The 27,529-nt window shown below is 36.0% G+C and overlaps 1 protein-coding gene across 2 annotated transcripts; it reads left to right on the top strand.

Annotated features, from left to right (window-relative positions):
* Nucleotides 1-51: 51 nt before the first annotated feature.
* hrasa (HRas proto-oncogene, GTPase a) lies at nt 52-26,527 on the top strand. 2 transcript variants are annotated; one of them, XM_059546055.1, is made up of 6 exons: nt 52-204; nt 14,851-14,992; nt 19,416-19,594; nt 22,077-22,236; nt 24,449-24,573; nt 25,847-26,527. In XM_059546055.1, the coding sequence occupies exons 2-5, from the start codon at nt 14,882-14,884 to the stop codon at nt 24,566-24,568; spliced, it is 570 nt and encodes a 189-aa protein (XP_059402038.1). In that variant the 5' UTR covers nt 52-204; nt 14,851-14,881; the 3' UTR covers nt 24,569-24,573; nt 25,847-26,527. The 2 variants fall into 2 exon arrangements, with proteins under 2 accessions (XP_059402038.1, XP_059402039.1); XM_059546056.1 differs by having other exon boundaries at nt 59-204; nt 14,863-14,992.
* The last annotated feature ends 1,002 nt before the right edge of the window (nt 26,528-27,529 follow it).

Below are 27,529 nucleotides of genomic sequence, written 5' to 3'. Positions count from 1 at the left end.
GTGATTTGGGTGAAGGGGCGTGGCTGTGTGTGATGTGGGGCTGGGCGTAGGCTGTACTGCGCGCGCACACACACACACACATATACACACACTACAGCGGAGCACATTGTTCACCCTGGACTGTCTGCTACATCTAATGCAATTCAGGGAAATCTCGAAAGAATCGAAATCTCCTGAAGAGTGACTGTATCCGGGGAATCAGAGGTGAAGTGATCATTTTTTTGTTATTAAAGCATAAATCATTTGATTGCAATGTAATATCGTAAGGAGACCAAGAGGAGCGACTCATAGTTGAAATATTGCTCACCTAAAACACATATTTATATTAATTTACACACACAGTTGGACGATATTTATGGTGATTATGGGTGCGTTTTTATAAATGCATGGATAATGTTTACATTTGTGTGAACGATCAGTCATCGATGGTCCTTATGGATTCCAGTACTGTCCAGTAATTTTAATAATCAGCGTTTTATTTTAAACTATTTGATGAAAATTGAAAAAAAAAAAATAGAAATCATATAGTATTTATTTAATTAGTTTATATTGTAGTTACCCAAACCTGTTTAAGCATGTAAACACTGAATCAGTTTACATTGAACCAGACTCAGCAATCGATCAGACTGACCGTTGCTTCTTTTTGTTGACGGAAAAGATTTCACGTCTAACACTAAATGTAAACATGTTGTCTGCTGTCTTATTTGTTAGGTTTTAGTGACATCCATGTGACCGTTACGAGCCTCTCTGTATAGACTCGGGTGACGCCCCGTAGTACCGGACGAACCATTGAAAATTCTACTATGACGAAGACGAGCTCATGCATATTAAGTAGTCCTTCCCAAGTTTGCGTCGTAAGGGTCCAATTGCGAAGGACCGTTTGCTGAATACTAATTAGTATCCGCTGACGTCGCTTGATAACGCGCCAATGGCAAAGGCTCCGCTTATGAATATTAAGATTCCTCAACATAGTAGGATTCGATAAAGAGCATTGCGGAAGTTAAATTGTCTGATTTAACGCAGGTCAATAAAGTTAAGGTCGCTTAAGTAAAAAAGTTTGATATTTTACTGCACCTGTTGTTGATTGTTACAGCGTGTTTTGTGGATTTTCACTGTTTATAAAGTGAAAGGAACCAGATGTTCTCCTGAAGTCTTAAAGACTGTTTAAGAAGATGTGAGTAGGTGCTGTCACATTAGAGACTAGGTTTTATCAATTAAAGGGGTCGTGTGATGTAGCTAAAAATAACATTATTTGGTGTATTGGGTGTAATATAATGTGTTTATGCAGTTAAAGGTTCAAAAAACATTTTCCACATACTGTACATTATTGTTTCTACTCTATGCCCCTCCTTTCTGAAACACATACATTTTTACAAAGCTCATCGATCTGAAAAGCGAGGTGTGCTCTGATTGGCCAGCTATCCACTGCGTTGTGATTGGCCGAATGCCTCAAGCGTGTGACGGAAATGTTACGCCCCTCACCATACGGTGAAGCTGTGTCCCAGTCAGAACACCAGCATGACAAGATAAAACCAATAAAACCCATTACAAATGAGGCATTTGTTGCATCCAGTGGGGACATAATTATTGATTATAATGAAATCAAGCCACGTAAACATAAAACCATGTCTGCATTTGTGATTGGAGAAACGACAAACAACAAGCTCTACTCTACACTGCTCAAAATTTGCGTTTGAATCATCAGTGGCAAATCCTTTAAATATGTAAATTAACATTATGAACTGTTCTGGAACAGTGTTGTAAATACAATTTAACCACTGATTTCTAGTTATAACTAGCCAAACAAAGTAGTTTCGATTTCATAACGAAACAGCGACTGCAGCAACAATACTGTAGTGAGAATCAAAGTTACGCCTTCTTTCTTTGCGTGAACATTTGGGCAGTGTTATGCAAATCTTCCCATACAGTGATGTAGATATGTGGGGCGTGTTTAAACGAGCCGCTTTAGGGGGTGTGACGAGTCAAAACTTTTATAAAGAATATCTCTTTGGGTTTGAGACTTTAGTGTTTGCAACTTTAGGATTCTTATCTATTCACAGTGGCATGATATGACCCCTTAATGACCAACTCATTAAGGGGGTCATATGATGCGGTTTACATTTTTTTGTGTTACAAGCTCTTGGTGCATGAAGAAGATCTGTAAAGTTGCAAAGACTAAAGTCTTAAATCCAAAGAGATATTCTTTATAAGAGTTAAGTCTCATCCACGCTCCCCTAAAACGCCTCATTTAAACATGCCCCCCCCCAACACGTCACTGTGTGGGAAGATTTGCATAACACCGCCCAAATGTTCACGCAAAGAATGAAGGTGTAACTGTTATTCTCGCATCCGCCGCCATGTTGTGGAGAAGCTGTGTTTGTTTGCGAAAGCTAAGCTACATTGTTTGGCCTTCCAAAAGAGGACACAACAAGAAATCACTGGTTAAGTTGTATTTACAACACCGTTGTATTCAACCCGAATATTGAGATGTGTGCAGCCCATTTTACAGAGGGCAAGAACTGTTTCCTGTGAGAGTAGCCTACAATGCCGGTGTCTGTTTCTATAAAGTTGGGCAATTCCGACTTTGCAAGGACAGTCTGGCACTTTTGACTCACAGCCTGTAAGTACGTTTTTATATTTAAAAAATTTGCCAATGACGATTCAACTGGAGTTTCGAGTAGTGTAGAGTAGCACTTGTTGTTTTTTGTTTCTCAGATCACAAATGCAGACATGGTTTTATGTTTACGTGTTGCGATGCAATGCATAAAAACAAAGTACAAGTCATTACAATCAGTAATTATGTCCCCACTGGATGCTACAGATGCCTTGTTTATAATGGGTTATATCGTTTTTGTCTTGTCAGTATTGAGGTTGGAATTTTTAAGTTTTAAAGGGTGTAACATTTCCATCACATGCTTGAGGCATTCAGCCAATCACAACGCACTGGATAACTGGCCAATCAGAGCACACCTCGCTTTTCAGAACAATGAGCCTTGTAAAAATCTACACGTTTTAGAAGGTGGGGCATAGAGGAGTAGGGATCAACCGATATATCGGGCCGATTTTTGAGGATTTTACGTGTATCGGCATCACTGGCTGCTGCGTTCGCCGATACAGGCAGCTCTGTGTTGCTGGAGACGCTGCAGTTCACACTGCCCCTCCCCCACTAGCTGAGTGCTGGAAGCCTGCTCTGGTACGTTTTAAACTTTCAAAGCATCGTTTAACTGTTTGACTTAGCTGAAATATTGCCATACACTTTGAAAGTGGAAACACGTTGCTCTATATGTGCGTGCAACTATAGCTAAGAAAGTCTGTGGGTCAAAATGGAAAACGCGAATGCCTCATCTATAAAACAGCTTGCCATTGTATTTAGGGAGCTGCAAATAGCTAAGTAATAGCAGCTGTTACGAACACTGGTCATAGGATTAAATAATGCCGAGTTGCCGACATTGTTCCGTGATTCCGTGGTATTTGTAGGAGTTTTATTCAGCGACCACCTGTCTGTGGTATGGACGCGTGCTCTTAAAAGAAGCGACGCGGTTGCGACGCGGATGTTTGTCCGTCCGCGCTTATGCTGTAGCGTGGTGAGATAAAAAACATCTCAACTTTTCAGAATGCCGCAAGCGAACGCAGGTCACGTGATAAAAACAACTAACCTTTCCATGACAACATCGAAAGCTCAGCTGAACAGCTGATCATAGCTGATACTTCTTCGTCATTGTGGAGAGCGCAGTTCATGGTTGCATAGCAACGACAGACGCCTTGGAGCTCAAGCACTTGTAAGAAGGAGAAAGCATTTTTAGACGCGATATGTGAACGGCTCCTAATTCAGAATTAACTGAGAATCTATTTGTTTTAAAATCGTTTTTGTTTTGGTTAAAATAGAGATCACGATTCCATAAATCAGACAACTACACAGAATAACATGTTCCAGTCTATAAAAAAAAAAAAATACTCATTTGAATCATTAATTCAAACACGCTTAAAATTAATTCAGTGTCATTCATAAATTCCTGTTTAATTAATGGATGATTCACAGTTTTTTAAATGAATCTCGAGTCTTCTTGAGTAATTGATTAAATGAAAAAAAACAGTCCTTTTTGCCACCTACTGGAGTAATGCAATCAACACAATCTTTATTTGAAGAGACTCCTTTCACTTGAGCCATTTTATTGGTTATTCCTTAAAATTGGCAAGAATAAAAGGAAGAAATATTTGTTCTTCAAGTATTTGCCCCCCCCCCCCCTCCCCCCCCCAAAAAAAATTGAAACCATGACAGTCTTAAATTACAAATCAAGCACTTTATTTCAATGGCTATTTTTCAGGTTTATTGTTTTCATAAATTATTTAAATATGTTGACAGTCAGGACATTTTGTGATGACCTGATTATATATGTCTTATAATACGTCAGCAAGCAATGCATCATCAAGGTTGAATATAATAACTAATAACTAATATTAGATGGAAATGCTTTTAAAAATCTTAAATGAAAATGTGAAATGTTGCTTTGGAAACTAACTAAAAACAATTAGTGTTTGGGTTCTAAATTAAACTAAAGCAAACAAAAAATAAATAAATAGATGGAAAAATAATAAACATGACAATCACCTAGTAAAATTACTAAAACTTAAATAAAAAATAAATGCTAAAACATTATTACATACTAGAATCGTAAATGAATAATGTTGAAAAAACTATAAAACCGGAAAACCAGTTTATGCTTTTTAAAATTATTATTATTATATTTATTTGAGATATATTGTTGTATTAATTAATTATTACGGTGCAAGTGGGACTGCACAGTTAATCAAATTTCTAATCGCGATTACAATCACAGGTGCCACAACTATGTAATTGTTCAAAGTTCCAAAGCCATACAAGTTTTTCAGTGTTAGTGTTTTCAGCTTGTTTATTTTCATATAAAAATATGGCGTGCAGTTGCTTCAAACAATGGTATAAACATCATCCAATATAAATTGTGATAATCGTAATTAATAATCGCAATTACAATTTCGAAGGAATAATTGACAACTGTGATTTTTTTTTTCAGAATTGTGCAGCCCTACTGTGTACAGTAATGTATTTCCCATGCATTCAGACAAACATCGTCTTAAAGAGTTTGCAGTGCAGGGCAGCACATTTAGGCTAGACAGATGTAATGATCTAGCCAGTGCTGGTTATTTTGGGCTATGATGTCAGTCGCTTGCTCAGTCTGGATCTGTTATGGTTCCTCAGTGTTCGATTCCTTCGTCTCCCTTGTGAGATTCCTTTTACTGTCCGAGCCGAACTGGAAATCACTTAGTCCTAGTCCTGTTGTAGGGTTGAGGCTTAGGGAAAATTGATACTTCAGATTCTGTTGAGACCATTTTCTTGTGCCCTAACATAATGTTTATAAATGTAAGATTTTTAATGACTCTAATTGTCGGGATCACAATTAGGCAAATCATTTTCGTTTCAAATCCTACACTGTAAAAATGACTGTGATTTTAACGGTAAAAAACTGTGAAAATGCTACAGTACAAACCTGTTTACTGGTTAACGGTAATTTCCTGTAAACTTTACAGGGAAAAACCGTAAACTTACGTTCCCAGAATTCTCTGCGTTGCATTTCAAATTTTGTTTGAATTTGATGTTTTTTCTTTGAAATAACTATGTTTCTTCTTAATTTTTTCTCATCTGTTATGTTTATTAGGTTTGTATGTTACATAAAATGTTGTTAAATTAATGTTTATTGCATATTTCAGTTTAATGAGTCTCACCATGATGGTGTTTAGTGCTTGTGTGAATGACACCGTGCACCTTCTATGTATCTTATTATTTAAAAGATGCTTGTGATGGGCTTTGTTTCACCACATGACTCTCTCATCACCACCTGCTTTTGGTGGTTACCAGTGTAATACAAAGGTACAAAACAGATTTCAGTGCTTCAATAAGTTCGTATATTAATATTATATCAGTTAAATTATGGTATTAAACTGTAAATATAAAGTAAAACCGTTAAACCTACAACAATGTAACTGTATTTTTTAAGGTATAAAACCGTTGTTTATAAAAATATTTTTTCCTAAAGTTAATACTTTTTATTTTACAGTAAATCATTGACTCAAGCACCAGATTTAACCGTAGAAACAACAATGACAATGGCTGCCAACCGTAAAAGAAAAAAATGTTTTACCCGTAACTTTACGGTGGAATTCTGGCAACCCCAGCTGCCAGCGTTTTACCGTAGAATCTACGTTTTTTTTTTTACAGTGTAGGTATTGGATGCATGTCAGTAAAGCGCAGAGCTGATAGTGTCAGTACGTTTATCCTGGGCTTCCAGAGAGACTATAGGGTTTCATATTGGCCGCTCATGGTGACAGGGTGTATGTATGCGGCTCTAAAGCCTTGGCAGATCCCAGAGCTGATGTCTAGTTCTTGCTTTCAGCCTTGCCTGTAGTTTTTCAATGATAAATCACGCCACTTGCTGACGAGAGGAATGTTGCTGCTTTCCTAAGCAATCAAACTTACCATATTCACCTGCCAGATTACAAAACAAGGGGAAAATTGCTTAGACTTCCATTAAAAGAGGATTTCCACCCATTTTTTCACTAAACCTGCCAGGTTAAACCAGTTAAGACCATTTATTCAAAGGCTGCAGCTATCGATTCTTTTTGTAATCGATTAATCGGCTACATTTTTTTGCTGTGTATTTAAACAACCAAAACAAATAATGAATAACGAAAATGATGTGGTTGTGAAAAGATCAAGCATTTGGTTTCTTATTTCTAAAAAAAACAAACAAAAAAAAACACAGAGGTATTGATTCCAACTCCAACATTTGGCTCCAAAACGAAGCCTATTTTAGGCTATATTCTCTTGCAATTGAACGTGAATATGTTTACTACTTAAAAACATCGAAGCTAAACATATCTAGTCAGACTGCATCACGACATCGCTACAAATACAGTATGGGATTAAAATCAGCGAACATCAATGTATAGGCTTAGGCTACGTTGAAACAGCATGGACTGGATGTTTTCGGTTCAGATACTGAATCATTGAAGTCGTACTGCTGTGGAATGCCAGGTCTACTTTGCAGTAGACACATTGCACCTTGTTCTCGTCTTTTTTAAGAATGTAATGATCCCAAACTTGAGACATTCTCTGCCGTTTATGGACATCTTTAGTCTCCGCCATCACGGCAACTAAATTCAAAATGTATCACGTGCTATGGTGTGCGTCATAGGAATTTAACGAGGCTTCGAGTTTTTGCCTTGAGGAATTTTTGTAATCGAGTAACTCGATGAATCATTTCAGCCCTAATTTATTTACTGAAATAAAGCAGAAATAAAATAAATTAGGGATGTAAGAATACACAGTGTGGTTCAGTACACAATGCTGATCTCAAGATACGATACCCTCATGATATCTGAATAGAAATATTCATACTTCTAGAAATACAGAATTGTGTTATACATGTATGCTTGCACTCTGTCTCTGACTACATATAGTTATTTGTTTTTTTTAAATATTGCATTTCATTAAAAATTTTCTTAAAAATTATTTTTAGTAATTAATTTAATGTGTGATCTTCTGGGCTTATCAAATTTAATGCACCATTGCCTTATCTGATATTATATTAAATCTGTCTAAACTTGCTTTTTGTTTGAACCATACATGATACATATTGTTGCATTTTTTTTGCTTCAATATATTGTGACAAGATATATGTTACTAGTGGTGGACCGATATTGGGTTTTTTCACAGCTGATGCCGATATCTTGGAAAGCAGGGTGGCTGATATCAATTTACTTATTTCAATCAATATTTAAGGAATTTTAAATAATTTGTAAAATAAACATGCTTTAGATGACAATGTTTTTTTCACAAATAAATAAGTATTTCATAAAAAAGTCAACACTATAACCAACATAGCACTAAGTAATTTGGGAAGTTTTTTGTGCATTGGGAATCATATATATATAAATATATAGCAGTCATGCAGGATATAAATGATCTCACAAGATCTCAACAAGATTTGACTAAGTTTGCGAAATTAAATGTTCATTAATGGAAAGCGACACCCTTCTCACCTCTCTCGTGAAACCAACACGGAAGTGACTAAAACCACAATTCATCGACTGGCCGCTTGAGGCTGGCTGCAAAAGGGAGTCAGTTCCATAGACTCTCCATGTTAAAATGCACAACTTTACTGCTGAAAAAAACATGTTTACAGCCTGGTGCAAAAAATGATTTTTGTCTAAATAGCTAATTTTGACCTTAATGACAACTGTGAGGGGGGTGAATTTTTTTATAACTCATCCTTTTTAATTCTATTTAAGGGTTCACCCAATAATCAAAATTATGTCATTAATAACTCACCCTCATGTCGTTCCAAACCTTTAAGACCTCCGTTTATCTTCTGAACACAGTTTAAGATATTTTAGATTTAGTCTGAGAGCTCTCAGTCCCTCCATTGAAGCTGTGTGTACGGTATACTGTCCATGTCCAGAAAGGTAAGAAAAACATCATCAAAGTAGTCCATGTGACATCAGAGGGTCAGTTAGAATATTTTGAAGCATCGAAAATACATTTTGTTCCAAAAATAGCAAAAACTACGACTTTATTCAGCATTGTCTTCTCTTCCGGGTCTGTTGTGAGAGAGTTAAAAAAAAAGCAGTTTGTCATATCCGGTTCGCGAACGAATCATTCGCTGTAACCGGTTCTTTTTGAACCAGTTCACCAAATCGAACTGAATCGTTTTATAATAATTTTTCAAATTATGTAAATGTGTATTTGCTAAATGCTGACAACAAACGAGACATGTCTGCTTTTCTATTACTAATAATATAAAAGCAATTGTTATATTACTTATTTGTATACATGTAATACCTTTGTTTAACCGTTCTGTCTGATTTTTAGACCGACTTCTATCTGTATTAGACAGAACTGTTAATGACGACAGTGAACAAGAGGGAGGATGTGAGAACTGAGTGAAAAATGCCAAATATTCGTATATTGGTTGACCACTAATTGTTAAAGGTTATAACAAACACCCGCTTAACCCCTTTGAAAGGTTTGGAGGAGCAAGCACAATTTTTTAAATAATTTAGATTGGATTATTTTGAAAGAAGAAAGTCACACACATATAGGATGCTTCGAGGGTGAGTAGAAATGGATGAACATTCATCCTTGGGTCTAAAATACTCTGAAAAAAACACTTGTGTCAGGTTTAGAAACTGTACAGGACTACGGGACTTCATTGGGACCCTGTGAAAGCCCCCGGTGCTTTGGCTCTGATTGTGAGTCTTGGAGAGCGTGGGATGGAGATTCCCCGATGGGACCTGCAGTCTTGTCTCTACTGATCCAATGTTCATCCCAAAAAACATGTCGCTCTGACAGAAGGTCCTAATCAAACTTTCATTGCCCTCTTTGTGTGTGTGTGTGTTACTCTTTCATCCTCCCCTCTCTGTGCCCCAGTTTAGTTGGAAGGCTTATTCAAATCATGGCCTAAATTTGACCAAACATTGTTCATCCATGTTAAACTGAAACTGAAAGTGATGCTGTCACTCACCACAGGTTTTACAAAACTACTTCTGAACATCAGCAGACATAATATGCTTTTTTGAGAATGACTATTGGACTTTCATTGTACTCTTATTTAACTAGATGGTAAATCGTATTTTTTTAAACACAAATTATGACATATTTACTTTATTAATTACAGTTTATTAGTGCATGCTATTTTAATTGAAATATTATTTTTTGTAGTCTTTCATTGAAATGTAATCAAATGTAATGTAAAGGTAACAGTGAAACACCTTTTCTTGTGATGTAACCAAATGCATGAGGCTATAACAAAACATATTTATATATATCTATTATACTTTGCGCAATTCACTCAAATTAAGCTTTCCTGAAGTCCCATGATCAAGTGTTATTTTAGTATAAAAAAAATTATTTGAATCAACTTTTAATTTATTTAATTTAAATATCTTAAGATTGTCTGCCTTTCATGTTCGTTTTAGTAATTATTATTAGTAGTAGTAGTATTTTTTATTTTTATTATTATTTTTTGTTGTCTTTAAACATTTATTTTTTTCTGTTTTATTTTAGTACTTAAAGTAAATTAAGATGAAAAAGGACTTGGAAATTAGTTGAAATAAATGTATTATTATATAATTTCTTTTTTTTTTTTTTTAGGTTTTAGTTTTAGTTTATTTCAAATAACCCTGGCCCCACCCAACATTATTTCCAGGTGAATATTCTGTTTCACGCAGAAATATGTCTCATTATGAAAGGTACGTTTAATGTGAATGTTGTCTCACATACTTAAAACCATTTTTTTATATTATTATTATTATTTTATATTATATGTATTACTACTTAAATCTTAATTTCTTCTGTTGGATTTTCCCCAGTGCTTTGTTTGGCTTTCAAGGATTAAAGGCAGTCATACATAATGAATGAACTCCCTGCCCTTTGCCTTTAATAGCTCAATCATGTGTGTGTGTGTGTGTGTGTGTGTGTTTGTAGAGTTACTCATTAATCATCCAGTACTCACAGATACACTGTACTGGACATAAGTCTCAGTCTCAATAGTACCAAGAAATGTAGTGTTTTCATGAACCATTAATGCTGCAGACGCACCTCTGCCGATCCTGAGCTGTGCTTACAGTCCAATGAAGAAAAAATAGATATCTAATAATAAAACTCCACTCCCTGGGCCTAATATAGTCTGTCTGGTGCTGTTTTAGATGCTCACCACTGTTGTGTGTTAAAGTGCACCTTGTAGTGTGTTATGTGATTTGAGGCAGGGTCAACGACGAATAAGTGTGTCCACAATAAAGAAAAACAAAAAAAAATTAAAACACATGTACAAAGTTTTTAGACTCTACAAAAAAATTGAATGATTAACGATATTTGTTATACTATATAATAACAACCTTGAAAAACAGAATTGAAAATAGTTTGATCTTTTTATTTTTTAGCTTAATTAAATTTGCAGAATGCCACGACCCCCACTCAATAAGTATGAGGATATTTATGAATAACTTTCATGAAGTCATCATTTATTAATTTCCCTGAATCGCTTTATTTCTTCTGTGGAACAAAAACTACTATATTTTAAGAATTGTTTTTCTTCTACTCCACTGACTTTCACAGAAGGAAAAGTCATAACGGTTTAGAATGACATGGGGGTGAAGCGAGCGCCAACCTCCCGCTTTCTCTCGTGAGGCCAATAAGGAAGTGACTAAAACTGCAATTCATCGACTGGCCGCTTGAGGCTGGCTGCAAAAGGGAGTCAGTTCCATAGACTCCCCATGTTAAAATACCCAACTTTACAGCAGTAAAAAACATGTTTACAACCTGGTGCAAAAAATGATTTTGGTCTAAATAGCTAATTTTGCCCTTCATGACAACTGTGAGGGGGTGAATTTTTTTATAACTCATCCGTTTAAATTATATTAAGACTTAAAGTTCTGCATAATTAAGGGCGTGGCCACTTGAGTGACAGGTGGATTGCCGCTGCTGACACTGCCGTCGTGCTAGGTGGGTGTGGCTTCAGCAACTAGCTCCCGCCTTTTTGCCCATTTTTGATTTGTCCGGCAGAGTCGCACGGTGACATGCTGCCAAGATGGCGACGGCCCGCTCTGCACACTTTAGGCTTCAAAAACATACTTCAGAAGTCTACGGGTGACGTCACGGACACTACGTCCATGTTTTTATACAGTCTATGGGGTGAAGTAATTGAGTGAACTGTCCCTTTAAGAGTTTGCAATGTGTGTTAAGAGTTTCATTTTTCAACAAATGTAATTTGTGGCCGTGTTTTATAACATTTTAGTTAAATCGTGGCAACATTGTACTAATTTGGTCTCCTTGTTTAGTAAAATTAGGGCTAAAATTTTACTAGAATAAGGGTATGAATGGAAAAGTTGTGGGAATGAATGCTTGATTTTTGACTTAACTCTCGCATGTCATGTGGGGCAGAAATAACTAACTAAAACAAGTCACATTACGAAATAGTAGACACTGATTTGCATTTCTCAGGAGCTGATTCTTCTTTGGAAATCCAGTTGTGATGAAATCACAGGACACCACACAAAACAACATCAACCACCCGAAACCTACCAGCCTATAACAATAAAACCAATGAGGGACGCTTGCTGGATCACATTTAGAGTTAATGTTGTTTTAGACCATGTTGAAACTTGAACCGAAACTCACCAAATGATCATTTATCAGATTAAAGCTCAGTGCACTGCAAGCTTGGGTCTTATTTCAAGTGCCAGAATGCTTTTCATATTTCATAGTTTATCTTCCTTGCAGTTCTGTGCGAGTTTGGTCACTGAATACTAAACAGTGAAACATGAAAGAGCATTCCAGATTTCTTTAGGAGAAATTCTCCAAGACTCTTGGTCTTGCTTTTTACACGACACCGTTTTCAACAAAAAAAACTGAATAATTTTTATGTCTTTTGGCCATTCTTTTATACAAAATCAGCGTATTCCTACGAAAAATTAACCATAGTTTTCCTGACAGCACACGCACAATCACAGAGACGTCTATTTGGCATCTGCATTACATCTACAAGACATATTTTTTTGTGTTCGCTCATCTGCAATACTTCTATAGGACTTTTTCTATCAGATGTTTAGAAGATGTCTTAAAGATGTTTATGATTTAGAATGTATGTAAAACTGATCATAAAAGACGTCTATCAGATGTTTGTACACCGCAGCTGCTTTTCAGATGAAGCGATCTTTAACATCTTGGAGATGTACGTGCTATCTGGGTTTATTATAGTAAAAGTGTATATCATTGTTAATTAGGGCAGGATGATATGGATAGAAATCATGTGAAAGTAAAAATCATAACAACCTCATGTTTATCGGGTAATATGAAAATATTCTGACTGTTTGAGTTAGTACATTATTAAAATTAACTGTTGGTCATCTATAGTATCAAACAATTAGATCATGATAACTAAAGGTAAAACCACAAATATCACTGCAATACTATGGTAAAATGTAACTGTGGGGTATAAATACATATGCACAAATGCTATAGCTAGATAACAATCTTTACTCTTTAGTTTTTATCTTTAGTGTTCCTGTAGTTCAAGTGGTAGAGCATTGCGTTATGAAGCGCAAGGTTGGGGGTTCGATTCCCCGGGAACACATGATAGGTAAAAATTGATAGCCTGAATGCACTGTAAGTCGCTTTGGATAAAAGCGTCTGCTAAATGCATTATTTTAATTTTATTTAACTTACTCCTTTAATACATTTAATACATGTCTACATTAATAATAAAATAAAATTCCGTATTTAAATCTGACATTTCTGCCACAATAGCATGGTGCTGTTAGCGTTCCTACAGTAAATCCATGGAAAAGCCTTCTAATGGGATTCTGTTTTGTACTGCTTTTGGCGTGTAGACATTGTATTGAACATTTAAAATATATTGTGATTAATTATTGTAAACGTGTTATCACCAAGCCCTAATTTCCATAAGGTTTGAGTGGCCTGAAAAGCAAACATTTTAAAACGGATTTCAAAGTACAAGCTTTTGTAAAGTATATCATTATCGTCTCCATGTAAGCTACAAAATCATTGATTTGTGAAAACGCTGATGTCATGCGCATGTGTAATATGTGATCAGTCTATAGGAATGCACATGTGCGCAGATGTTAATATTTCTGTACATAGTGACATCGCCAACTACTGGCCTGGTTTGCCTAAAACAGCATAAAACGTTTTTAGTCATTTTCAATTTGGAAAAATGTGAACAGGGATCATTTTGACAACATTGTTGTCTATACGTAAAACTTTTTATACGTAAAAGAGTTTTTCATATTTAGTACATGATTGTCTTGTAAACGTACCTTAATGCACTCCTTAAGACTGTGACACACCATGCCGAACTGGTGTTCTGACCACAAAAGATTGCGATACTGTTTGCAAATGTTCGTTGCAACTATGGTTTCGTAAAACATCAAATCATTTAGCTTTGTTTCCAATGAGGGAACTTGCGCTAGTTGGCTAACAATGGTTTTAGGAAACATCCTAGATTGGCTGGTAAGCTTGTAATGATTTCACACTGTACGATTTTAGCCCCGATTTTTACTCGCCGACAGGTTTTGTAAAAACGTAGACCATGCCAAAATCATTGGCAAATCAATGCTCGTTCATGCAGGTAACAATCACACAGTGTACAGGATCAAAGACGCGATCTGAGATGATCACAGACACCCATGAAATATTTTGCATGCTTAATAGTATCTGGACCTGTCTGCGACTCAAAATCCTGCTGTGCAAAATGAGTTCTGACTGAAAAATAAACAACAGTGATCCCACGACTTTGAAAATCGTGCAGTGTGAACTTGGCATTGGTGAACCAGTACACAAGACAAAAAATTTGGTGAGAGTGCCAAAGCAATCAAAATACACAGCACTGCGTTGTTTGTCGTTTGTATATTCACAGTCCTTTACGAGTGACCCATACAAACTGCTGCCACCTACTGGTATGGAGAGGAATTTCCTCTTACGCAGGTGCAGAATGTACATGCGTTGTTGGCTGTAGTCTTTGTGTTGTGTTCAAACATATCTTTTTGTCCGAGATGTAGGTGACTTCAGTCGGACTTCGTCTCTGCTAGTTCTTTGAAGTCGGCTTGCTGTATCTGGTCTTTAATATTGATGAATAACCACAGAAAAGGCACCAAAATGAACCAGCTTGTAATAATCTGCAGGCTTTAGTTAAAATGTAAAATATTTAGTCAAATAGTCAAAGATTTGGAAGTGAGACAGTGAGACTTTAGACTGCTGGAGGTTTGTCTGTATTGATGGTGCTGCTGGTTTCTCCTCAGGTGTGGAGAGAGGTTGAAGAGGAGTGAAGGAATGACTGAATACAAGCTGGTGGTGGTGGGCGCTGGAGGCGTGGGCAAGAGCGCTCTCACCATACAACTCATCCAGAACCACTTTGTGGATGAATACGACCCCACTATAGAGGTAATGTTTGTGTGTTCATTGAGTGATCTCCGCCAGTAATATATAAGGTTTATCAGCTATATATAAAATATCATCAGGGCACTGTGGTCGATATCAGTACATAATCAAAAACTGCACTTTGTGTTTTTACCCTTTCAACTGCAGCTGTTAGATAATAAGTGATTATTTTTTGCCAAATTCTATTTACCGCTTTTGCTGACAGTAATTTAACAATTCATGAAATATGATCATACTAATGATAATTAGAAACCGTAACATCATACAAATAGTATAGTTGTCTGTCGTATATCATTGGGAAGGTCTGCAATGCTGTAGCAGCTAGTTAGAGTATTTTGTCCATACAGTGTGAGTTAATGGGTATAATAATCAGTGAAATATCTTCTTTATTCTAGCTAAATTATTGTATTGGATTATTAATTGCTATACATTGAGTCATCATCTTTTTTTCCCATTTCGTGATGGATGGCAGCTGGGGTTAATGTGCAGTGCTGCCACCTACTGCGTTGGAGTGTCAACCAGATTTCTTACTGGCATGACATCAGTATTTTACTTTTTAAATCCCATGGTAATTATCTTCAATATTGCAACTCCCCTAATCCACAATATGTCATGCTTTCTTGTAGAAATATCTTGTCAAAATAGAATTTTGTTTGTAACTCTTTACAATAGGCTTTTATTCATTAAAGGAACACTCCACCGTTTTTTGAAATAGGGCTTATTCACATTATTTCCTACATTTAGATAGATGGGCAAATGCATTTTTGTGTCAGTGCATGCATTGTTTTAGTTTGACTGGGTCGGCGTTAGCTTAGCTTAGCACAATGAATGGAATCCTTTGTTGCCAGCTAGCATGGCCTGAGTAAAAGTGATCAAAAAAAATAAAAAAAAACCCACCTAATTACTTCTTGTGGCCTGCGTATTCACAACGAGTACAAATAGCGATCCAGATTAACACTAGGCGATTTCCTAGGCAGATATTGACTTGGGACTATATTATGGGGAAGCACAGGCGAAGCACTGCTACTTCGGCGCAGAGATATCACGCAACACATGAAATCCCACGAATTCCGTCAACATACCGGCGTGCAACGCGTCAAAAAAAACAGAAGAAGAAGAACATACCGGCGTGACCTGCACCGAGTGTCTTCGCTTTTGGATGATTTATTTTGAGAAGTTACAGCAAACATGGTTATTACCTGCATAGCAAAAGGTTGTGAGAACAAGCAAAGGACATACACGAATGTAATGTTTCACAGAATTCCACCTAATGTGGAACTGAGAAATAAATGGCTAGCAGCTCTGGAGATCTGTAGTTCAACGCCTCTCAACAAAATAAAGCAGTATCGTGTTTGCGAAGAACATTTTGCACCAGAAGACTACTTTGACAACACAGGAAGAACAAAGTGCACATGTAAGTTGTCTTTTATTTCTCTTCCTATATAACCTATATTGCCTGTGAAAACATCAACTCTATGTGAATACAGCTATAATATGGGTCGATCTATACATGCGTCATGATTAAAATAATCACTTACTCTGTGGACAGCTGTCCATTTGGTCCATTCGGCGTGGGGCGTTTTTTCCAGTTCACTTTGTCACACCGGAAAAATAATCGAGTACTGCAGAATGGATCAGCGCCGTGAAATCCTCTGTAGATGTGACACAACTTCGGGCACACTCATCTTGATCTGACGTGTTGAGCCTGGTCATCAATGGCAAAAACATGTCCCACTCTCTACAGCATAGACACTCTATTTCCGTCGGCATAGATTGGCATATTCCCCCACATTCACACCACCAGTTCATGTTGGCTCTCATCACGAGCGATCGCAACCTCCTCCTCCTGTCGTTCTATTTCCAAAGCACGCAGCTCATCTTCTGTAAACTCTGGTTCAAATAGGTATGGTTCTGGTTCTTGACTGTCTGAGAAGTCACCCTCTTCGTCTCTCTCAAAATCAGCCATGTTCATCGCCATTCGTGTACTGTAAGGAAAATAGCCAGGCAGCTACTATTCACGCCGGTATGTTGACGGAAGTCGTGGGATTTCATGTGTTGCGTGATATCTCTGCACCGAAGTAGCAGTGCTTCGCCTAAGCAGCAGTGCTTCGCCTGTGCTTCCCCATAATATAGTCCCAAGTCAATATCTGCCTAGGAAATCGCCTAGTGTTAATCTGGATCGCTATTTGTACTCGTTGTGAATACGCAGGCCACAAGAAGTAATTAGGTGGGTTTTTTACATTTTTTTGATCACTTTTACTCAGGCCATGCTAGCTGGCAACAAAGGATTCCATTCATTGTGCTAAGCTAAGCTAACGCCGACCCAGTCAAACTTAAACAATGCATGCACTGACGCAAAAATGCATTTGCCCACCTATCTAAATGTAGGAAATAATGTGAATAAGCCCTATTTCAAAAAACGGTTGAGTGTTCCTTTAACATTACTTTTTTTGCAGTAGTTAGCATGAACGAACTACTTCTGAAGCATTTATTCATCTTCATTAGAATTGTAACTTTGTCAAAATTCATCAAATATCTATTTATATTATTTAATTGAACTGAGGTAATATTAACTAACCATGAACAGTTGTATTTGTATCGGCTTGTAAGATTAACAAAGATTAATAAATACTGTAAAAATGTTATTGTTTATTGTTAGTTAATGCAGTAACTAATGGAAACTTATTGTACAGAGTTACAGAGATTTCAGAGGTCAGTATAATACTGATAACTTTCACAATGCCAATGAACAAACTTTCTTCATTTAATGAAAGCAGTGAAATGTAGCCTACATTGTGTTTCTCATTTAGGTAATCATTGCCTATAATTAAAGGAATGGTTCACCGAAAAACATTCAAATTTGCTGAAAATGTAGCCCCCCACCCCCCGAGGCCATCCAAGATGTAGATGAGTTTGTTTCTTTATCAGATTTGGAGAAATGTAGCATTGCATCAGTTGTTCACTAGTGGATCCTCTGCAGTGAATGGGTACCGTCAGAATGAGAGTCCAAACAGCTGATAAAAACATCACAATAATCCACAAGTAATCGACTCCAGTCCAGTCCATCAGTTAATGTCTAATGAAGAGAAAACCTGCAATCCATCAGAGCGTTTTTAACGTCAAACCATTTTTTCCCACTAAAACATGAGTCCTCTCTTCATAATATTGCTTACTCCATTAAAAAATTCACCTGGCCTGAATCAGGAGAGAAATCTGCACAGATCAAGCACCGTTTGGTGCTTGATCTGAAAACGGACAATTCAAAACAATTCTGCAAAACTATATCAATGGATTTTGATGTGAGGGGACAACAGTGGATGGTCTTTTTCACTGGATGAAGTGTTATAAATGGATTGTGGACTCATATTTTGGCCGGAAGCAAAGTTTAACAAAGTTAAAACGCCTTAATGATGGATTGATGGAGGCTTTTTGCTTCACAAGCCATTAACTGATGGACTGGAGTGGTGTGGATTACTTTTTTTTTTTATCAGCTGTTTGGACTCTCATTCTGACGGCACCCATTCACTGCAGAGGATCCACTGGTGAGCCAGTGATGCTAAATTTCTCCAAATGATGGCCTGAGGGTGAGTACATTTTCAGCAAATTTTCATTTTTGGGTGAACTATTCCTATATGTTAGTTAAGGTTGCAAAGGGGTCGACTGGAAAATTTCTGGAAACTTTACAAAAATTCCTGGAATATTCCAAAAAAAAAAAAAAAAAACCAATAACCTGGAAAGTTTCCAAAATTTCTGGAATGTTTTCGGAAATTTACCGGAAATGTTCCACCTTTTTATAACCCTAATGTAAGTTAACTAATGGAACCTTGTGCTTGATTTGATTCTGGTACATCCTTAGTTTTCTTGTACTGTACATTGTTTTATTATATTGACCAGTGTTCCCTCTTTTCACTATATCTCACATCATCACTGGGCAATGAATCAAATACCATTCATTCATTCAGTCTGTGTGTTTCTTAGCACACAGAGTCAAATAAACTGCACGAGTTTCCCCTTGACCTGCGTTTGCTCTCAATGTGAGGGATGTGTGTGTGCGCTTCCACACGTCCCTCACGCTCTCTCTGTCCTCTTTTCCCGCCACACCCATCTCTGGGCAAACAATGATCTTTTTATGGCCGGGTCGCTGTGCGCTAACACACACGAGCACAGAGATGCTTGTTTATGTGTCAGGACACAACTCAACCTTCTCTACTGCCCGTTTGCTGCTTTGATCCCTCTCGTTTTTTGTCCCCAAAGTCCTTTATTCGGCACATTATAAGAAAAGTAATTTTAAAGACATCATATCATGTCCATGTGTGTGAAATAACTTATGATTGTTGGCTGTTAGGTAAGAAATAAACAAGAAACGGTCTTACTGATGGAAGCAAACGTGAGTTTGGTGTTGATTGGGCTGGGTGTCTCTCTGCAGGACTCCTACAGGAAGCAGGTGGTGATTGACGGAGAGACGTGTCTCCTGGACATCTTGGACACTGCAGGTCAGGAGGAGTACAGCGCCATGAGGGACCAGTACATGAGGACAGGAGAGGGCTTCCTCTGTGTCTTCGCCATCAATAACACCAAGTCCTTTGAGGACATTCATCAGTACAGGTGTGTGTGTGTTTGAAAATCAGCTGTCTAGCCCTCAAAATAACTCTTCAATAGCCCTCACATTCCTTCAACTATATGTTGAACGTTTCCTTTAAGTCTTCTGTATGTAAATAACTTCTGTTATGATTGGCTAACCTTTTTGAATGTTGATTGTGTCAGTTGGGAGGTCAGATGTCTGTGTTAATGCGGTTTAAAAGCGCAGTCACATTAATAAAGTTTCAGTGAAATTTTTGTGTGCAAACAAAGGTCCATTGTCGATGTTTGAAGCACAGATCACAGAAGTCACATTTAAACCATACATGTTTTAGACATGTTTTAGTGTTATTCAGGCCAAGAGCTGAAGGCGTCCTGTTCAACTGTAAATCACAGAAAGAGGCATCTAGCGTGAGCCGAAATCACGTTAGCATTGATTCCGATGCCCACTATTGGCTCTTAGTGTTATTTATCAGCACGTTTGATGAAACAACAGAAACACAACTTGGATTACACCCGTCGGATCCTTAAATTGCATTATGACTGAGCATCTGTCACAAAATATTCAGTAGTTGTGCCTGAAAGGACAGCAGAAAGAGAGATGGAGGATGAAATCGAGCACTCATTTAGACTAAAGGAGAGAGAGAGAGAGAGAGACATGAAAGGTGAAAAGGGGAAAAAAATAACTGGATTATATCAATCCATTTGTTGTTTGTGGGTAATGGATTTTTAGTACATGAAGTACAGTACAAGATGGGAACAGTAATGCACTGTTTAATATCAGCCGTAGGTGGCACTTGAGTACGATAATCAGTTTGCATCATATACACTATCAGTCAAACGTTTGGAATAATTAAGGCACAAATTAAACACAAAATAATCATATTAGAATGATTTCTGAAGGATCACGTGACACTGAAGATTAGGGGTGTGTAATGAATCAGCTCAAAGTGGAAATATGAATAATCAATCATAACTGTTTATGAGTAATTATACATATTTAGATCCACTGTAAGTTTTTACTTGACCTCTCACTGTCATCTGTCTGTCAATTCTAAGAACATTAATTTCCTGGTAAAGGAAAATAACTTTCTTACTCTACAATTCTACTCAGAGCATGTAGCAAAAATCTGCATGATTAGGGACTTCAGTTATGAGCAAACAATGAACAACTTCAAGTGTGATACAAATAAGGCTTTATTAACTACATAAACACTTAAACTAGTCTAACATACACACACACACATGCATACAGTTGGCATAGGAAAAAGGGCTCAAGCTTAAGCAGTAAAGAGAAGAAAAAGACATGAAGCTATCTTGATATTCAGCAGATCTACAGCCTTAAGGAAACATCAGTTTCTTAGTTCAAACACACCTTTGTAAAAGGTGCATATGATACTTAATGTATCGGTTAATAAGAGATTGATACTTGCAAGTCTCGCCTGTTTGAAAAAGAGTCCTGATGCACTTTGGGGCTCCAGTTGGTCTCTGCTGAAGTGAGTTGATGAGACCAGTTTGAATCAGATGATCTTGATGAATGAATAGTCAAGGCCGAAGCCTGGCACAAGCTTAGTGTGGTTTTGAGAGCTCTTAGCTCAACATCTTCTCGAATTCCTGAATCTAGAAGAACCGCCCTGATCTGGTGATCACTGATCTATATAGGGGGATGATGTCACACCCTCAGGATGTGAATGAGCCAATGGAGGGAAGTTTTACAACTCTTTGTCTCTAGAATAGTGTCGTGCATATGAAATTAGATTGGGGGGGTTCAGGATAAGAAAGGTTTTTTTATGAATTAATTAGGGAAGAGTCTGTTTCTGAGAGACTTGAGTGAAGAGTTGCTTGGACACATTTTTGGGCGTCGTAAACCTAGTGTTATTTGTATGGCCTTTGGTTGCTAGGGAACCAGAGGCCTGTTCTGTCCATTTTGAGGTGATAGCTTTCTTTTGGGGGAATGGTCCATTGACCCTTTGGTTAGATGATGAGGCGTTAGATATTATTTGTTAAATGTAACAAACATTTGTGTGTCTGATTGATCCAAATGCTACAGGTGTAAGAAAATATCGATACACGTGACTATCGCGATCTTTTGTTTGGCGATACTGTATCGATTCTCAAAAACGAAATATCAATATTTGAAAAAATAAAATTAATATCACTATTTGCTACTAGTAATGGAGGATGAAAGAATTTTCCCTGATTGTTCCTGATTCGGTGTACAAAGCTGAAGTATGCCGTCATTTGGGCTTTTGTGGTAACGTCCCCTGTGGGACTGTGGCGAGGGCGCTGCCTCGGTCCCGCCGCGTCCCGTGTGAAGCAGGTCCTAATATATAATATACGTATCGTATTGCCGGATTTTTGGCAGTACACAGCTACTGAAGACTGAAGAGTAATGATGCTGAAAACTAAAAAAATGAATTGTTCAACTCAAGATTAGCAGTGTTTGTCCACATTTTGCTTGTGATCCAATGTCTGGTTGTGTTTGACCTTGTCTTGTGTTGGTGCTCAGGGAACAGATCAAGCGGGTGAAGGACTCGGATGATGTGCCCATGGTGCTGGTGGGTAACAAGTGTGACCTCCCGACCCGGACGGTGGACACACGGCAAGCGCAGGAGCTCGCCCGCAGCTACGGGATCCCCTTCATCGAGACCTCCGCCAAAACACGACAGGTCAGTCAGTGGGAGGATTTCAGTCAGGCTTTTAAAGATAGAGTTATGTATTTATTTATTTAGTCATTTGTCATTTTATTTATTTACTTATTTATTAGAGCAAAACTAGTCAGTGTCCAACATCAAAATTTCTTAAAGTATACTCATCTGAATAAAATGTATACAAAATAACTGACCCACATACAATACAGTATTTCTTTAGTATTTTATGTTTTGCTTTGCCTTCCTTTCTTTTCTTTTAGCTGTGTTTTGTGTTTTTTAGTTTTGTGTTTTTGTTTGTTTTGTTTTTTTGCTTTGCCTTTGTGTTTTTTTATTATTATTTTTAATTATTTATTTATTTAGTCATTTATTTCATTTTATTTATTTATGTGTTTTGTGTGCTTTTTTGGCTTTGTGTGTTAGTTTTTTTGCCTTGTTTTGTGTTTTTTATTATTATTTTAGTTATTTATTTATTTAGTCATTTATTTATTTATTTATTGCTTTGTTTTGTGTGCTTTTTTGCTTTTGTGTTTAGTTTTTTGCTTTGTTTCGTGTTTTTAATTATTTTAATTAATTTATTTATTTATTGCTTTTTGGTTTTGTTTTGTGCAGAAAAAAAAATACTAATACTATCGATGCAAATATTCCAAGCCTTCTGAATTCCTACCACAGCTTCGTGTGATAAATGCACTGAAATTAATAATAATAATAATAATAATAATAAACACTATTTTTATTTTATTTTACAGCACAGTATTGATAGAAGAAACAAAACTTTTTAAAACTTTAAATCAGTTGAACCAGTTGCCTTACAAAATGATTTATGTTTTCGCTCTAAACACCACATGCTGGTGTAAAAACAATGTTTACAAACAAATCATCTAATATCATTAACTACGAAGTGTCTGTATAATGTGTTATTAGTTTGCAGGGCTTTTTTATGGAGATTTTGTCTAAACAGGCCAATAAGAGTCTGTTAACTTCTCTTCGTTTTAATATATTTCATAAATGTCTCATTAAAAGTGTCTACACATGTATAAATTTGATCGGAGATCAGGTAAATACCACAGACACTGGGTTCACAGAGATCCTCGCGCCGAACCACTGACACTTTGAAGCGTTTTGAAATGTTACTGAAATCAGGTGTCGGTTTCAAACACGCTGTGAATCACTGAATCAAAACAAATGATTCGCAAAGGTTTCGAAGCGTCATGAAGCAGCATTTCGAAAGGGCTTCACCACTACAGCACAGTGCTATTGCAATAGTAGTATATTTTTTATTTTTTTATACATATATAAAATCTAATCAATGATTCTGAAAAATAAAACTAACGTTTTAGGAACATTGAGGTACTATTAAGGTACTATTTTTTTAATATTTTGAATTATTTAAAATTTTTTGCATTTTCTTTTTTTTCAGTCTAATTTTAGTTAAGTTATTTTAGTTTTTAGTGAAATCTATATAGTTTTAATTATTATTATTATTTAAGTTTTAATGGAATAAAAATGAGAAATGTTGCTTTGGCAGTTAGCTGACATAAAATGTTAATTAATTTTCTTTCTTTTTTTTACATTTTATTTTAGGTAAGGGTTATTTTATGGAAAAATTATGCACATTTTTATTTATTTATTTGATATAGTTCTAGTTAACTATAATAATCCTGCCTCAAACTAGATATAACACGCATTGCAAAACAATATTTTTGTGAAGGAGACAAGTTGTGCATTTAATTGTGTCATTTTGTCTAAATGTAAAGTCTCATATTTAAAAATGAAGTAATGTGTAATGAAGTACTATGCATAAGTGCTGGTTGTTTCTTGAAGATTTTACAGTTTGTAGCTTATCAAGGACAACATTTATGATGGATCTAGATATTGGCTTTCTGAGTCTAGAGTTAGTCTCAGGGGTTTTATAAGTTTAATGTTTCTGAAAGATTCTTTGGATTGACTGTAATTCTCCTCACGGCCACCTACACACACACACACACACACACAGGCTGTATTGTATAACACTGCAGGAAATGACTCACTGCCACTTTGTGTTTTCCTCATCTGATGAGAACTGTGAGAAAAAGACACCAAGTAATTTACCACACATTACTCTAGTATGTCTGTCACTTTCGTGTGTTGTCATCTCCAGTGCTGTTCATAGACCTGTTACACATCTGTGAGATGTGAGAAGTTTCTCGGATCTGTTGATAGCATGCGCATTGGTTGTGTGGTGTGTGTGCAGGGTGTGGAGGATGCGTTTTACACGCTGGTGCGAGAGATCCGTCAGCACAAGATGAGGAAGCTGAACCCGCCGGACGAGAGCGGACAGGACTGCATGAGCTGCCGCTGCGTCGTGTCCTGATCCAGGTGCCAGAACACACCTCATGTCAGGACACAACACACAGAAGGACTGTGTGAAACTGCACAACACTAAATAAACCGCAAGTCATCAGTAGAAATTACACAACTGATGAGAAATGCTGATTGCAAGGACAGAACTTCTGAGAGATTATATTTATGTATTTATTAATGTTGTTTGCTAAAGCAAGCATCACTATTTTTTTTTATTAAAAAATGTTTTATAAAACTTTTTTTTTTTTTTAATCTTTCATGTATATGGTGGGATTTATATACACCCCCGTTCATGCTTTTATGTTTTTTAAAGTCTCTTCTGCTCAACAAGCCTGCATTCATTTGATCAAAAACACAGTAAAAACTGTAATAATGTCAAATATTATTACAATTTAACTGTTTTCTACTTGAATGCATGTTAAAATGTAATTTATTTCATGATGCAAAGCTGAATTTTCAGCATCATTACTGATTTGCTGCTCAAGAAACATTTCTGTGTATTATTTGACAAATAGAAAGTTCAAAAGAGCCTATTTAATGCCTCCTTGCTGAAGAAATTTATACTTTTATTAAAAATAAAACATTTTACTGACCAGAAACTTTTTTATTGATTTTATTGAAATTATATAAATTTTTAAATATATATAATTTTTTAAAATATTAATGATATTATTCTATTTATGTGTTAATTGAAATTAATTAAAATTAACTATTTGTAACAACAACAATAATAATAATATTTATTATTATTGTATAGTCATTGGGGAAAAAATGGTTTTCCTTCTTTTTTTGTCTTTAGCTGATAACATGACTATAATAAAAATGTAATAAATAATAATTCAGCATGCATTGTATATATATATATATATATATATATATATATATATATATATATATATATATATATATATGTGTGTGTATATGTATATATGTGTGTATGTATGTATGTATTAATAATAAAATAATAAATAACAATAATAATAATATAAACAGAGAATGGTATGACAATAACCAACAAAAATCAAGTTTTTATTAATGAATATGTGCATGTTATTAAATATTAACATATGTTTTTACATTATAATTGTGTTTTTTGTACTGACTTTAATTTATTAATAATTAAAAAAAAAAAAAACAGTCAGACACATTATGATATTTTTTTACCATTACGTTAATAAGAATTGGCAACGAAATGCCACAAATTTTAATGGTACAAAAATCCAAAACATAATATTTCTTTTAGTTTGCAGTGATCTGCAGTAATCGCTTCCTGTTTTCTTGTCCTCAGCTGACAGGTGTGTGTTGGGAGGAGTTTACCCACAGTTCCGTGCGGCAGACTGGATCGGAGAGGGAAGACATAGCGTCTCATCATCTGAACGCGACTTTTTAACCAAAAGCGAGTGAGAACTCCTGCGTAACAGACATTTGCGACAGGAAGCGGTCTCGCGTTGACCCCCAGGTGACCTCTTTCTGGACATCCACGTCTGCCTGATAAACACCACTAATGACTTACTCCTTTCTCCTCTTTATTTGTAACCCCAGTCTGCTAACGCTGGGCGCCTCTATGGATTTCTGCTAAATTATTGTTCTTGAAGTCTCAACACTGGTTTTAAACGGACTCGGCACGTCACATGACCTCAATGTCACACACAAACCTTCCTCAGCTCCGACGGAAAAGACTGGACACTAGTGACCTCATCCCACGACCCCCGTCCCGCCTCAGTCGCACCTCATGGAAAGCATATATGTATGTAAAGCGGTAACTGTGTAGAAATAATCAGAAGTGTTTTTTGTTTAACGTGCAGGTTGTCTTAACATAACGTTTGTGAGTAGGGCTTTGTGGAAATCAAACAGGAGCAGTAGTTCTGTGTGCTGGTAAATGTGTATGTTCTAAACGAACGTTACCTTTAGAAAATTAAACGGGCTGACTGAATTTTCCTAAATAAAAACTGTTGAGTTGTTTGAAGAAGCTTGTGTTTGTTTTGAAATTCTGTCTGTGGAAATCTTACAATATTTAAAAGATATTTCCTTGCAGTTACATCAATATACTTCTGAAAAAAATACAATAAAATGGTGTTGTAGAAACATAAGTGGGATTGGGGCGAGAAAAGCACCCCGGTATGGCTGTTAAGTCTAATGTATTATTTAATAATTAATAATATGGGCATTGAAATAAATGCAATTGTCAGATCTCTTTTGCTCACTAAAGCTGCCTTTATTTGTTCAAAAATGCAGTAAAATCAATAATAATGTGAAATATTTTTAGAATTTAAAATAACTACCTTCTGTGTGAATTTCTGTTAAATTATAATTTATTTCTGTGATGCAAAGCTGAATTTTCAGCATCATTACTCCAGTCTTCAGTGTCACATGGTCCTTCAGAAATCATAATAATATGCTGATTTGATGATCAATTTATCAGTTATTATTGGTGTTCAGTTATTAATAATAGTTCTTATTATTATGAGTGCTGAAAATGAAAAGAAATGTCAGTATCCTTTGATTAATAGAAAGATCAACTTAACAGCATTTATTTGAAATATAAATCTTTTGTTACACTATTAATGTATTTACCTTTTAACTTATCACTTTTAATTAATTTAATGCATCCTGTTTAAAATCTTATATTAAACATTTAATTTGGTGTCCATAAATATTATTAATAAGTAATGTTTCTTGAACAGCAAATCAGCTTATTATTATGATTTCTGAAGGATCATTTGACACTGAAAACTGGAGTAATCATGCTGAAAATACAGCTTTGATCACAGAAATAAATGATAATTTAACAGATATTCATTAATTTTAAAATCTAATAATATTTCACAATATTACTGATTTTACTACATTTTTAAAAAAGTAACTGAAGCCTTGTTTAAATCTTTAAAAATGGTATTTATTCCAAACTTTTGACCGGTTGTGTGTGTGTGTGTGTGTGTGTGTGTGTGTGTGTGTGTGTGTGTTAATTACA

Source organism: Carassius carassius, chromosome 50 (genome assembly GCF_963082965.1).
Source record: "Carassius carassius chromosome 50, fCarCar2.1, whole genome shotgun sequence".
Taxonomy (NCBI): domain Eukaryota; kingdom Metazoa; phylum Chordata; class Actinopteri; order Cypriniformes; family Cyprinidae; genus Carassius; species Carassius carassius.
Note: the sequence above shows the minus strand (reverse complement) of the source record. Positions and strands in the feature narration are given on the sequence as shown.